This window comes from Erigeron canadensis, chromosome 4, assembly GCF_010389155.1.
Source record: "Erigeron canadensis isolate Cc75 chromosome 4, C_canadensis_v1, whole genome shotgun sequence".
In the NCBI taxonomy this organism is placed as follows: domain Eukaryota; kingdom Viridiplantae; phylum Streptophyta; class Magnoliopsida; order Asterales; family Asteraceae; genus Erigeron; species Erigeron canadensis.
Genome location: NC_057764.1, coordinates 36806021 through 36820941, shown reverse-complemented (window position 1 = coordinate 36820941; position 14921 = coordinate 36806021). Strand labels below are relative to the sequence as shown.

Below are 14921 nucleotides of genomic sequence, written 5' to 3'. Positions count from 1 at the left end.
TGGCAATGGATATGGAAGGCGATGGTCTGGGTGTCGGTGATGATGAACACTGGAAAATGATAGTATGAAAGAAAGGGAAACAAAGAAATGGTGTGAAGTGAATGTGTGTTACTTATTTTGGATAGGGATTCCCTATAGTTAAAATCAACTTTAAGGGTAAAGTTGTTAATCATGGCTATTGAATTAAAATCAATGGTCAAGATTCAAACCTTTGATTTTGATCCAAAGGTCAAGGTTGATTGAACTTTACCCCTAAAGTTAATTCTAACATTAGGGAATCCCCATCCACTTATTTTAGGGTTAAGGAAAATTTAGGGATATTGTAAAAAGTGCTTAAAGTCTTAAATTCAATTTCTCTTTATAAGGTACGAGAATAACACACGCGCGTTGCGGCGAAATTTTGTTTTAAGAGTGACAATATGTTATAAGGGTAGATATGGTAATTTAGTGTTGTAGTGTGTGGAGGAGCATTTTGGAAACCATAAATATGCTGAAAGAGGCTTTTTAGGTTAAAAAATATGCTTAATTTTTTAAAACATATCACAAATAAAACCCAAAATGTTTTATAAAAGAGTAAAGATAAAGATATTATTGATAAATTTTTCATTTACATGTGTAAGAGTAAGAATATGAGATATTTCTAAAATCGAATTAGTTGGTGATGTTATTCTGTTATAAGTTACACAATGTTTCATATTAATAATCTATCGGTCCAAAATAAATGCTCATTTAGAATAAGAAATGTTTTTTTTTAATAGTGATTATGGCACTTTGTTAGTCAAATCTATACATTTATCTTACCCACTTGAGGTACATACCATTTTTAATTTAGGAGTAAACCTTCATTGTTTTTCTGTGAAAATATTAAAACTAAAGGGTAAATTAAATAAATGTATGGATGATCTTGTGAGTGAAACATTTTCAAGAGCAAACAAAAATACAAAATGCATATAGGGATTGTTTGCTTTATTTTGACCTAGGCCCAAAATTGCCGCGCTTCATTACCTGGACAATGCTTTATTTGACCCCGGCGGCGGCCCGGCCATTTTGAACAACCCAGAGCGGGCTCTGTTTGGGCTCAGAACTAGCTACCTGCCTACCTGGATGGCTGGATACGTGCATCTTTTGACTAAAATCGTTTTATATAAAGAGTTTGTGTAATTCATAAAAGTAAAAAGTTAAAAAAAGTTCTGATCCAGTTAAAACTGATAAAATAGTAATAGATGATATGATATATGGATGATTTTATATTACGCCAGATTCTCTAACATGTTACTTTATACCGCTTAGCCCAAGTCCTATTTGGTTCTTTAACTTTAATACATGTATTTAATTAAAGGGACAAATAGAAAGAAAAAAAACAGCATGCAACCTACAATATCTAAGGTATGATCGATCATTATATGAATACAATTGTGAAGAAAGTAACTTCTGTTTTCATATCAAGACATCTTATGCCTACTTCAAGAAAATAACAAGAAAACATATTCTGCATGTCCTATATGGCTATATCTATACCTTGCATAGTTGCTCAAGAATACATGATTATTAATGACTAGAATCCACATAAAAAGGGACAAAAACATACATCATATCCTTTGATGAAATACATGTATATATTTACAAGCACAAATGAAATGCAAACCTTCATTCATAACTTGTGAAAGCTCGCGGTTTCTATCATTATGAGCACGGATAATGAACATAAGGAACGTAGTTCGAGGGTTAAACTTGTCGCCGTTACAGCCACTGCAGGCTTCGTATCAGCTGTTCTTGGTTTTGCTGCGGAAATTACAAAGGTCCAGGTAAAATCGTATATAAGTCATTCACTAATTTTCTCAATTACCTAGCTAGCTTCCGAATATTAATTAGTACATGCATATACAATACTCCATTTTTTATGACATATACATATGGAGGTAACATGTAGCTAGCTGAGGCTCAAGTATATGAAAGAGGATGCGTATATCCAAGCCATTGGGGTGCAAAGACCCTTGCAATTTTCGCAGTTGTAACACTTTTGGGTTTTCGTGTTTATTGCCCTGGTTTTCGAAGCCCATCGTCTTCATTGGTTCTACTCTCTCGTCGTTTGTCATGGTAATTAATTAAAGTGTTGTTCTTTTTTTACTATCATAATCTACTTGAGCCTTGACATAACTAAGTTTCAAATTAATTAAAATGTTAATTTTTTTTGTTGTATCAATGGTCATTTATGAATAAAAAAAAATGACCTTTGAAATTAAATAAATGATTTTGATGGTTTCCAGTTGAGCTAATAAATCCCATATCTAATTGACTAATTATATGTTTAAACACATGGAAACAAGCTAGGTGTTCGACTAACTAACAAGTGTTTATATATATATATATGTAGGTTGGCATCCTTTGTTGCATTGATATTATACATTGTTGGTTTGGTGATGATCATAAATCAAGGCCACAAAATAATCTATCAAGAAGATCTTGAAAATTATTATGAATGCAACGTTGTGAAACCTGGTGTTTTTGGGGCCGGTGCTTCTTTCGCTCTTGCAAGCGTCGTACTTGAAGTTATATTTATGGTTGTTACTACACAATCTAATATTGATCATAAGACAACGACGGATCATCCTTTACCTAAACCTTCTGTACTCGCAATGTGTTGATTACCAAGAAGTTTTACTTGAGGTTAATAATTTGGTGGTTATATTAACGTATCTTTTTCGTTTTGCTATGCAGTTTTGAACCATTGTAATATGCATATAACACTACTAACCTATTAAACAACCGCGACTAAATACGATACAAGTTTTAGTTCATTAATCGTGTTAATATAGTTATTAAACCATATGAGCATGGTACCCGCGCAATGCGGCGGCGAGCCAGCGATGACGGTGGTGTGATGGCGGAGACGGATTGTGATGGTGGTGGCGGCATTAACTGATGTAGGTAAAGGTATTTGATTTAAAGTGGTTTAGTAGAGATATTTTATAATATAATGTACTAATGGTGTAATTTAATATTAATTAATTGTTGATGGCGATTTAATTCATCAAGGGAATTTTGGTCAATTCGCATGTCCCATTTTGTAAACTTTCAACATGGACTTATAGTTTTTATATAGTAGTATAGAAGTATAGATATATACGGAGAAATTTAGAAACATTGATTCTTTGCATGACAGCGGAAATAATACAACTTTCAAATCTAATTTATGTCTAAAAAAAGTTAGAGACAGTTGTATAGAAAAAAATAGATAGATTTATGAAAAATGATTAATCAACTTACCTCATATGTCTAAAAATCAACCTAAAACCTTAGAAATTTGACATATGGATTCTACTAATTTTATCTTATAATCTTGCTCTCTGATTTCTTCACTTGTAATCATCCTATAATTAGGTTTATTATTAGGCATACAAATTAAATTGATTTATTATTATCCTAAATATATTGATATATATTTCACTTATCTTAAATGGTAGTGGTTTGGAAACATTTTTCGTTCCGAATATTTAGTTGGTATACTGATAAAGAATGATTAACTGCTTGAGCAGTTGAGCTCAAAGTTCATATAAAGTTGTTTTAGGAATAAGTCTCACGTACTTATTTGATATATTGTAATCTTGTATTGCTTGTAATATTTTCACCTGTCGATTTGAAGATGTGTAAATAAAAGTTAATTTTAAAAAAAATAAATAATAAGTTTCACGTAGTCATGTGCATGTTTTGGTTTTGTTTTTAAATATTGTCAAAGTAGTGGCCCTTAATAATAGGTCTAAATGGCTACATAGCGCACAACCGGTGTTACAACCCACTTCCGACCACCATATCAGCTACAACGTTTGAAATCAAAATCAAATTGACACAAATTGCAGCCACAACGGGCTGGTACCGCCACAAATTGAATTTTTAAGAGGTACCGTCACAACGGGCTGGTACCGCCACAAATTGAATTTTTAAGAGGTACCGTCACAACGGGCGAGTACTTTCACTAGTATTAAACAATAGTTAGAAAAAAATTCATTACAGTTAATCACACAAAGTTAAAGGACTGAAGACATACGGGATAAGGGTGAAACTCCGAAGGTTGGGTGGATAGATAAAAGCTCATCTTAATTGCAATGATTTCTTTATAAAGAGGCACTAATTAGTCATAACTCGTGTTTACGCAAAAATGAAATTGCAACAAGATGCTAACAGAAATCATTATGGTGTCTGTGTACGCAAAAATGATTTCTTTGTAAAGAGGCACTAATTAGTCAGTAACTCGTGTTTATGCAAAAATGAAACTGCAACAAGATCCTAACAGAAATCATTATGGTGTCTTTGTGTACGAGTGATAGAACGACCCATACGAACCCTTCGAGCGGTGAGGGAGGCCAATAACACATCGACACTATTCTCAACTGCTTCTGCCTGTTTTTCCAACCCTAATGAGTTAAATTGAGAAACAAGATGTAGCTCGTCTAGTAGCCCAATGGCAGCTGCTGCTGTACACGTTCGGTCCCATGACGGTTGAGGCCTGCCCACATATAAAATATCCCAAGTTAGGCTAACAATGGCGCACACTATTGCACCAAGCTAGTGGGCTTATTGAAGGTATTCAAAGATGGAAACTGGATATATGGCAAAATGGGAAGATCCGGTAATGAGTGCATATGGGTTTAAGTCACATTTTTTGGTTTCATATGAATATACACATTTGAAAAACTTTCAAAACTTTTCCCTTTTCGCCTTTTATATGTTTATTTTTTTCCGTTTGACCCAAATTGAGCAGTGAAATGTCCACGGGTCAAACTTGTCACCTGTAACTGAAACAGGTCTTACCGGAGTTTATGCATTGCCGATGCACCTGTGGTGAGTGATATACAAGGTAAATCCTCTCCCCACACTAAATCTGCTCGCTCCTGCAAATATAAGAAATTATTACTTCCTCAAACCGCTGAATATAGCATATGCTTGACAAGATATGGTATAAAAAAGATGAATGAATAATTATCAGTCGCACTAATTTTCCGTTATAAACAAAAGTCATTTTAAACAAAAGTGATAATGAGTCTTGCCTATTTGATATGGAGGAAAAGAGAATAACCTATCAATCAAGAATGACGATAAATGCTGTAAGCAAATAGCAGTCTTTTTAGTTTTTACCTTCAAACGCCTAAACATTGCTGCCGAATTGCTCCATGTACCATCAATCAAGATAAAGTTCAAGGTTTCACTCGCATCGCACTATAGAAATAATCAAGCACCACCTCGGTTAACATATGACAATAGGAAGCTTAGTTGCTTGTGGATAGTTAAGACGCCTGTGAAATTAGACTCCAATTGACCAAAAAGCTACAGCACTGAACCAAAAAGATGAAAGCAAAGTACCTGGCATGATTCTGAGAGAAGATTATTTAACTTAAATTCAGCAAAGCTATCCTCTACAGACTGTGTAGGTGCATTCTTATTTGGATAAAGGCACCAAATATTGTTTCTCCCTGAAAATGTTTCATAACACGTCAAAAGTTCAATCCCATTAAAATAGCTTAAATACTCTAAGACCAATAGCACCGACTTATGTGTAACAACAATAACGAGCAATATGTAAGTTCAAAATGTTTGAATAATTTTTTCAAGTGCATAAACTGACACTGTAATTAAGATGAAATTAAGGTATTTTGTGAACCAAGTCAAGAGCATCAATAGATCTATAATGATATTCAAAAAGATACTCGTAATAAAGATTATCTTTAGCGATTATCATGGAAATGGGTATATTTAGCATAAAAGTTTTTGAAGAAGGATAACGGTTGCCTTTTGATATGATGGAGCATACAGTAACATCAGATAGGACCAACCTGAATGCATCAACGCCTTCCACATAATTTCTTCATGTTCAACAATGCCAAATATGCATAATGTGGCTGCATCAATTCCAAATACTTGCCATAATAACTTCCCCGTGTTGTTTTGCCTCAAAAAATCCTACATAAAAGAATATAATGTCAATTGACTAAAACACTAGTGACGAGAATGGTCAATAGTAATGGTGACAGTTTTAACACATTAACATATGAATACATTGACAGGTTATGTTTTATCGCTAATGAGTAAAACGTATAGAATCCATAAGATTTGCTTAATGCTTTTCAGACATAGGACCTTCCAAAACATTATTTAAAAGATCAGATTATTAGATAATATGGTTTTAGTAATCATATATTTCAATTAGAATAGTTACTTTTTGGAATGAAAAGCAAGTGAGTGTCTCGTGTCAACCCAAGCCATACCAATGAATAACCCAAATTTTATCCGTTACCCAACCCACCCATCTTACCATCTCTAGTCCAATGTTTATATACCTTAGGGTGCATATATAGCCAAAACCGAATCCGATGCCAAAGAGAGGAAGGAACAACGCTTGAACACATGCAATCTTCAAGAGGAAGCCAACACTGTGAAAATATAAATTAATATCTGAAAACCATAATTGTGTGAAATTATATTACAAACAGTATTGTTGTATTAACATATTTTTGCCGCAGTGGAATTGCTGTCAGTCAAGAAAGAAGGAAAGCAAGATTTAAACATGTAGATTGTCAGAAAACATATTTGTCTAATCAACTACCTAGTGTTAGAAACCGGAAAATGGCATGTCATACCTTTTGGCACAGATAACCTCGGCTTCCAAGTAAACGGCATGCTATTTGTCTAGATGAAAAAAACTGGAGCTTTTGTTCCGAATCATCTAAAGCCCTATACTTTGATCTGTGCTTCTTCTCTTCTTGCGTCCTAAAGTCCCCCTGAATACTAGTATAGTTATAGATATGAAATTGCAATAGGTTTGTGAAGAATAAGTGAATAACAATGAAAATTTATGTAAAGTAAGTAAGTACTTAGATGTGAGTTATGAAATGGGGTATTTAACTGTTGTGACTTGATTATCCGTTGAATTAGGGTCAAATGATTGGTTTTGAATAATCAACTTCGTACCAACTGCAGCAAACTTTTTAAAGCCCTCACAGTGCCCCATTCATCATTCATCAATAACCAGTCCTTGTCAGCGCCACATCAGAAACCCTCTCCAACCACTAACCAACGACTAACCAACCACTAATCCCTTACAATATCCCAATGCGTCACTAATGAACCATTAGTCTTGGACCCACTTTATTATCAGGATAAAATAAAGTTACATGCACTTTCTTGTAACATTATTTAATGGAATTTCACCCTAACGTTCTTTTATTGTTTCGCAAAAAGGCCTCTATTGATTAGTCATCTATTCTTCTGAATTCGAAAGTTGTCGAACATCTAACTACATTATTATCGTATTAGTTATCTATACAGCCAGCCCTCTGTACACCTGAATATCGTATCCTGATTCTTGAATATTGCATTGTCGATTTCAACATGCACATCCAAATACAATCTAAGGCGTATGACATAAATTTAATTTTACATTATAGTTTCAGTGCAACAATTGTTTCTCCAAATCAGATAATATTGACCAATATAATCAGAGAATTGTAATCAAAGTAACTACTAAACTAATATTTATAAAAATCAAAACTTTACCTTGATTTTTATAAATATTGTTTCTAATGATAAGATTAAATGACTACCCATCAATCAAAACCAAACTAATATTTATAAAAAATCAAAATTTTACTTTGATTTTTATAAATATTGTTTCTAAGATAAGATTAAATGACTACCCATCAATCAAAACCAAACTAATATTTATAAAAAAAATCAAAACTTTACTTTGATTTTTATAAATATTGTTTCTAAGATAAGATTAAATGACTACCCATCAATCAAAACTAAACCAATATTTATAAAAATCAAAACTTTTCTTTGAAAAATTAAAAAAAAAAAAAGAAAAGAAAAAGAAGAGGGTTGAGACCTTGAGTTTACCACCAAGGCCTCCAAATTTCATCTGGGCATCACTTTCTTTCTCCAAGAGAATCATTTCATCAACAATTTTTGCCACTTGTTTTGGTATTGGGGAATTCGTACCCCAGGCCTGCCATTCTTGTAGGCTAATGGAGGTGGGTCTTGTTTCATTGATGAAGTTTCCTGTTGGGGAAGACGTGTCAATGGAGAGGGCGCCGGAGGAGAGGGTGGTTGTTGGTGGCGCAGCCATTGCGTGTAAGCGAGTATGTTTTGAGCATTTGAATAATGTGACTGAGGCCTTCAATGTTGCGGTATAGGTAAACATGGTTGCTTTTTTGGTAAATTTTGGGTTTATCAAACGCCTTGTTGTAACTTGTAAGCCTAAGGCCCAATTAGTAACCGATCGGTCAAAAAGGATCAAATTTGAGAAAAATAGTCAAAATTGGGACACCTTTATAAAAAAAAAAGTTAAAAAGGAACCCCATTGCAAAGATATACAAACCACATAAACCAATTTTACAATTAACTATAAAATAATGATAATTCTGTGTTGCTTCTTATAAGTTAAATTGTAGTGTTTTAGGGTTTGGTACAAGTGAATTGTGAAGAATGGAATGACAATTAAGAATGGAAATGATGTGAATGAGAATAAACTTAGGGGTGCTTGGTAGGAAAGAATCATAGAGAATGGAAATAGTAAGAAAGAGAATGAGTATTTGGAAAGAGAATGGATTCCATTGTTTGGTACACACAGAGAATTAATATATATATAAAAAATAAAATTTTAAATAATAATACATTTATTACATATAACATTTTCAAAAATTTTTTTTTTTTTTTCTATTCTCACACATTCTCTACAAGGAGAGAATGAAATTGATTCCTTCTTCTCCTTTCTCATTCTCTTTCTTCGTCGTAAACAAACAAGGGAAGTCTTTCCCATTCTCTTTCTCCTCTTTCCATTCCATCATACCAAACACCCCTAAAAAATGGATTTTTATTCATTTGTTTGGATTTTTATTCATTTGTTTTGTTTTCACTCTTAAATGCTACCAAACTAAGAAAGTGACCCTACCAAACACCCCTTAGTCGTAATGAAGTCTATAAAGGTGATGTTCTTTCACAATAACCTTACAGATTTTCGTGAGATAGATTTTACAATTATGTGACAATGTGTATGTATGAATTTATTTATTTTTTGTGAAATTTATGAACAAGTTTTATTTTTAAAGAAACTTTTTAATAGATGTTCATCTTATTCATTGGTAAGTATTTACATATCATCTTATTTATTTGTACAGATAATTAGATTAGTCTTTAATGGAATTTTTGTTACTATTTAGATTGCATTTTATTGAATTTTTTTTTTTTTTTACTTTAAGCAACTGGTTATATTATATTATTGTTGTTTTATATGTAGCATTTTTGGGTGGCTCAATAGTTTTATAGGGCTAAGTTATTGTTTTGGGCCATCAAATATTTAGGGCCTCAAAGTTTTATATAATAAGCATATTGTTTGTACTTTAGGCTAGTATTATTCTATAATTCATTATAGTAAGACTTTTAGTGATTTAATATAGCTCAACAAAATAACTTTGAGTTTTTTTTTTTAATTCAATTCTTTGCATACTTAAATTTGTATTTTAAATTCTTATTGAACCAGGCCTCCAAAATTAATTCGTTTAAAGTCACTAAAAAGTTTAAGCCGACACTGATAGCATTAATGAATTTTATTTTTATGTCAAAAAGGTAGCAAATGCATTTGTTAATATGATACTCCCTCAGTCCCTTATATGTGTTTTATTTCGAATATTTAAAGTCTTTGTTTCATTAATTTGATCTTAGATATTTTTAATTGTGTTATATAATATTCGATGAAAGTTATATGAATAGAAATATAGCTATAACTTAATCAATTCATATGATTTTTATCAAGTATTATATAACACAAACAAATACTCGTATAATTAAGATCAAATTTATAAAAGAAAGACTTTGAAAATTTAAAATTGAACACTTTTAATGGGACGAAGAGAGTGTAAATTTTGGGTGACTTGGCAAAGGATAAGCTTGAGGGGTCCATGGTTGCCAATTATGAATATGGCCGGTAAGAATGTAGACAACGAGCTCGATCGGGGATGTTTCTTAATATAGCTCGGGTATAGTATGGAATGGAGGTTCAGTCTTGCTAGTAGTCATGCCATGACAAGTTGTTATGAGGGAGAAGAAAAAATAAATGGTGGTAAAGAGTGCTTCTCAGACAATCTTAGAATACGTTTTCTCACCAATGGCGGATTGAAATAACTAGGAGGCTCTGGGTCACCACCCCACTCACTACCAAGTTTTTCTACATAAATTTATATATATGTTTTTAATACTAGGCACCAATAACCAAAAATATTATGCTTCAACCTAATTTAGGGTAAAAAAGTTTAGGGTAAACAAAATTTCAGGTCCTCAACTTTCAGAAATCATAAATCACTATACCAGGCCTACTAGTGTTAAAAACTTGCTTAGGCGTGGCGGATCTTATTTTTTTTATTTAATAATGAGAAGTAATTAATCCTCCTAATTAAATAACCTAAAATTAAAATCTCCATCCAAGTTATGCGGTGTGAAGAAACCATAAAGGATACAATGAATAAATGTACAAGGCAATAAAATCAATTAGATATATGATAAATGCAAGTGTCTTTAAAAGTTTATACAATACAAAGAATTACAAATATGTGTAAACACTACCCTATAAATACCTAGCTACCTCCATCATATTCGTTGGCAAAAATACAAAGAGCTAGCATCTCTCTCTCTCTCTCTCTCTCTCTCTGCATGATATATAATGAAAATGGGTTTTAAAGTTAGCCAACGTTGTCTATTGTTGTTTCTTTTTCTACTCTCTAATAATAGTCTTCTAGTGTATGTCAATGGAGAAACAGAAAAGATTAGTTGTAATATGTTTGAGGGCAGTTGGGTGGTGGATCCGTCGTATCCACTCTACAATGCAAGTATCTGCCCTTTCGTTGGCAAAGAGTTCGATTGTGTTGAAAATGGGCGCCCCGATCAACTCTACCTGCAATATCGATGGCAACCAGCTCATGGTTGCTCGTTATCAAGGTATATATATATAAACTTAAGTGATTAAATATTCTTGATAAATTTATGTTAAATTTGATTACTAAGAACAAAATAGTTATAACTATACGAATACGACTATATATATGTCTTTAAAATATAACAAAATAGTTATAACTATACGTACTATGTGTCTTTAAAATTTATGTTAAATTTGATTACTAATTAAGAACAAATAAATAGTTATAACTATACGTACTATATGTCTTTAAAAATTTAAGCTAAGCATCTTGAGTTTTTCTTGTTGAAAAAGGTACGTAGTTTATTATAGTAAAAGGATCGGATGTCATTATGCAACAAACTTTCTATCAAACTATCTTTCTTTGTAAGAAAATGTAGCAATATAATGACTTTACAAACTCTTGTCATGTGACACTAAAACAGTTTACGCATGTTTTTGGCCCATTTCATAACTACCAGTCTTTGTTTTTTCTTTTCTAGCTATACCCACACTTATATATATCTCTAAAAAGTAACTTCATTACTATATATTTTGTCTAGATTATCTTTTCGTTAATGCATTATGGTATATCTGATACTTATTTCTTTATATATATATAGATTTGACGGACGCAACTTTTTGGAGAAACTAAGGGGCAAGACTATAATGTTTGTGGGAGACTCATTGAGCAAAAATCATTGGCTATCATTATTATGTATGATCCATTCATCAGTACCTTCTGAAAGTTATGATGTTAATCTCTCTGCAGCCAAGGGCATGACCACTTACACCTTTACGGTATATCCAATTTGTTAAATTTTTGCTATTCAACTTAATTTTAGTATTTCTTGTGTGAATTAGAATTATTTATAGAGTTGTGTTAGTCAGAGTCTTTCTGTTAATATTATAAACTATTTAAATGCATTAAAATTTATACTTTGTTAAGTGATGATTAAAGTACTAATATGCATATAATAAGATTCTAATGACAACTCTAGCTTACAAATATCATTATTAATTTTCCTTTTTTATATTATTGCTATTGTCAATATTTAACCCCTCATAACTTGCAAAAAATATTGTTGCATATTGATAATGTACTTGTAATTGATGTGGGAACTTGCATATGGCTAGCTATTGTGTCAACAAAAAATAGTACTAATAGAACCTAGCTAGCTAGCTAGCTAATGAATATATAACATGATTCATACAAATCCAATTGTATCTGATAGAAACATGCGTCTTTGTAAATTTTCAGGGTTATGGAGTGAAAGTCATATACCATCATAGCTTATATTTGGTAGATGTTGTCAAGGCAAAAACCGGAAAGGTGTTGAAATTGGATTCAATTACAAATGGCAACCTCTGGTTGGATGTTGATTATCTTATCTTTAACACGTGGCACTGGTGGACCCGAAAGGGCCCTAAACAACCGTATGTCCTTGTTTCTTTATCTGCTTCAAATATATGTTATAAAAAAAATAAAGGTGGGAACTTTGGCTTCATACATCGACTGCATATATATAGATTTCATGACTGGTTGGTCACAATTTTTATACATGGATTATAAATTGTAATCTCTTTTACTTACCTGTATCAAATTTTAAACATGTGACATGCACTCTTCATTAATTTGTACGTCAATTTAGTCAAATTGTTACGGTATCATTGGGGTTTCTCTCCATTAGTCATGTACATAAGTTATACGTTTATATATATACCCTCCGTCCCATTGGCAGTGTCTTGTTTTGAATATTAAAAGTCTTTATTTATCAACTTTGACTTTAATTATATTTGTTTGTGTTATATAATAATTGATAAAAGTTATACGTTTTGATTGAGTTCTAGATATATTTTTATTTGGTATAAATTTCATCAAAAGTTATATAACAATAAAAAAATATATATATGGTCAAAGTTAACAAATCAAGACTTTAAATATTTATAATGTAACAATTATGGTGGAATGGAAGGAGTATATATATATATAAGTAACTTACACATGTGTAAGTACTCACACATGATTTTTTTTTTAAGTTACGAAAATCAATGGTCCTTTTTTAGACTTTTTTTAGTTGGTCTCAAATTATCTTTCTCATATATATATATATATATATATGCAATTTGTAATATGTACAAATATTATAGATACACACATATGCATACACATGTATTATTTGGATTGAAGATTTGACTATATCCTATATGAAGTCGAAGAACTAAAAAGTAGTAATTAATAAAGATGATGCTGATAATGTAGATTTGACTATATACAAGAGGGAAATAAAGTGTATAAAGAAGGAGACATGGATCGTCTAGTTGCTTTCGGGAAGGCTATTGATACATGGGGTCGATGGGTTGATGCCAATATTGATCCACTTAAGTCTAAAGTTTTCTTTCAAGGGATTTCACCTACTCATTACAAGTAAGTAACTACTAATTAGATACCTTTTTTTTTTTTTTCCCATTTAACCATTCTTAGATAAAAAATACTAACAACATTTATCATGATATATGATAGCGGCACAAATTGGGGGGAACCACTCGCACAAGCTTGCATAGGACAGAAAGTACCAATTCCTGGCTCCACCTACACCGGAACACCTTCCGCCGCACTCGAGGTTTTGAAATATGAATTGAAAACCATCAAAAAACCAGTGACTTTGTTGGACATAACTAACCTCTCGTCTATGCGAAAAGATGGGCATCCATCAACGTACGGGCTTGACAAGAAATCTGGGAAGGATTGCAGTCATTGGTGCCTAGCCGGAGTTCCTGATACTTGGAATATTTTACTCTACAATATTCTTATGTTATAAAAATTGAAGCAACAATAGTTAGTTGTTGGATTGTTATATAGAAAATAGTTAGATAAGATACGATGTTTGTGTTTGTAATCTTAATAAAGATAGTGCAGATATATCTCCATATAAGTTATACGATTAGTTTTAATAATCATACATATATGATGTAGACATAATTTAATTAGTGAATATGTCATATAATGTGATGCCTCGAGCCATTAATCATCTTTATACACACGATAAGGTTTGTTTAAATCGAACTCTGTTTATTTGTATGGCAAAAAAAACATAGCATTGTATGGGATTCACATTAAGATTATTACTTTTTGCAAGAATACAATATTCGATGAGTTATTAGAAAAAGAAAACTAGAGGGAGCATTTAAAAGTTGTCCCACATCGGTTATGATTAGAAAGTAAAAGGCAGGGAAAGTATTATAAAAAGGAAAATAGGGCGAAGGATTACGTACTTACCTGGATGGGGTCTATGGGCGATCAACAAGGTCTGTGGCCTAGACCAGGGCCTTCCATTGCACTTAGGAGGGCTGTCTGGTGTAAGGTCGGTCCAAGTGGCTGAACCTACATCATAATATTTGGAAGCGGGGGCTTGCGTTCGCGCAGCCCCTAATGCGAGTCTAAGTTTTCTTAATTTATTCAAGTTATCTATTTAAAGAGTTAAAACTGTCGTTTGTTGTTCTGTATGAAGTTTTCATGATTAGTAGCCCAAATACTAGCCACGGTAGAAAAATTCCTAACCGACCAGTGCACTTTTCATGATCACTTGGTTTTGAATACACATGAAAAAACAAATGGCAATATTGAAAGTGGGAGATGAGGAAAGAGGGAGTCGAATTAATGTGTCAGTGGTTGGTTAATTATGCATGTTTAGGCATATGAATTCATACCTATGTATCATGACTATAATTTGATTCCGATTATGTACAACCTTGTGGAGAAAGTCGAGTTACTTCACCATATTCCGAACTTTTTTTTTTTGGGAGGGGGGTTGTCAGATCAGTTTGAAGCCGTTCAACTTATTAAGAATGTTCAGTTGTACAATGAATTTTACCAATATTGCACCAAACATGGTTCTACTCCATAGTAGATAAACTAGTAAAGGAGAAAAGTTGTTCTAGAGTGAAGGACACAAAATGCACATTGTCCAACTACCCAAAA

The 14921-nt window shown here is 32.4% G+C and overlaps 2 protein-coding genes and 1 non-coding gene across 4 annotated transcripts; 2 read left to right on the top strand and 1 right to left on the bottom strand.

The window, feature by feature from the left end:
• Window positions 1-4094: 4094 nt before the first annotated feature.
• Window positions 4095-8220, bottom strand: LOC122596385. 2 transcript variants are annotated; one of them, XM_043768952.1, is made up of 8 exons: window positions 7880-8214; window positions 6633-6773; window positions 6333-6425; window positions 5829-5955; window positions 5359-5468; window positions 5134-5214; window positions 4810-4889; window positions 4095-4504 (listed from the first exon to the last, which is right to left on the bottom strand). In XM_043768952.1, the coding sequence occupies exons 1-8, from the start codon at window positions 8192-8194 to the stop codon at window positions 4285-4287; spliced, it is 1167 nt and encodes a 388-aa protein (XP_043624887.1). In that variant the 5' UTR covers window positions 8195-8214; the 3' UTR covers window positions 4095-4284. The 2 variants fall into 2 exon arrangements, with proteins under 2 accessions (XP_043624887.1, XP_043624888.1); XM_043768953.1 differs by lacking the exon at window positions 4095-4504 and having other exon boundaries at window positions 4806-4889; window positions 7880-8220.
• Window positions 8221-10714: 2494 nt separating this feature from the next.
• On the top strand, window positions 10715-13897 carry LOC122597518 (protein trichome birefringence-like 41). Its single transcript, XM_043770106.1, has 5 exons — window positions 10715-10983; window positions 11563-11740; window positions 12201-12376; window positions 13203-13367; window positions 13464-13897. Exons 1-5 carry the CDS (start codon window positions 10715-10717, stop codon window positions 13759-13761), a joined length of 1086 nt encoding a protein of 361 aa, XP_043626041.1. The 3' UTR covers window positions 13762-13897.
• Window positions 13898-14211: 314 nt separating this feature from the next.
• Window positions 14212-14373, top strand: LOC122598729. The gene has a single exon (XR_006323718.1). It is a non-coding gene; the product is annotated as a U1 spliceosomal RNA (small nuclear RNA).
• The last annotated feature ends 548 nt before the right edge of the window (window positions 14374-14921 follow it).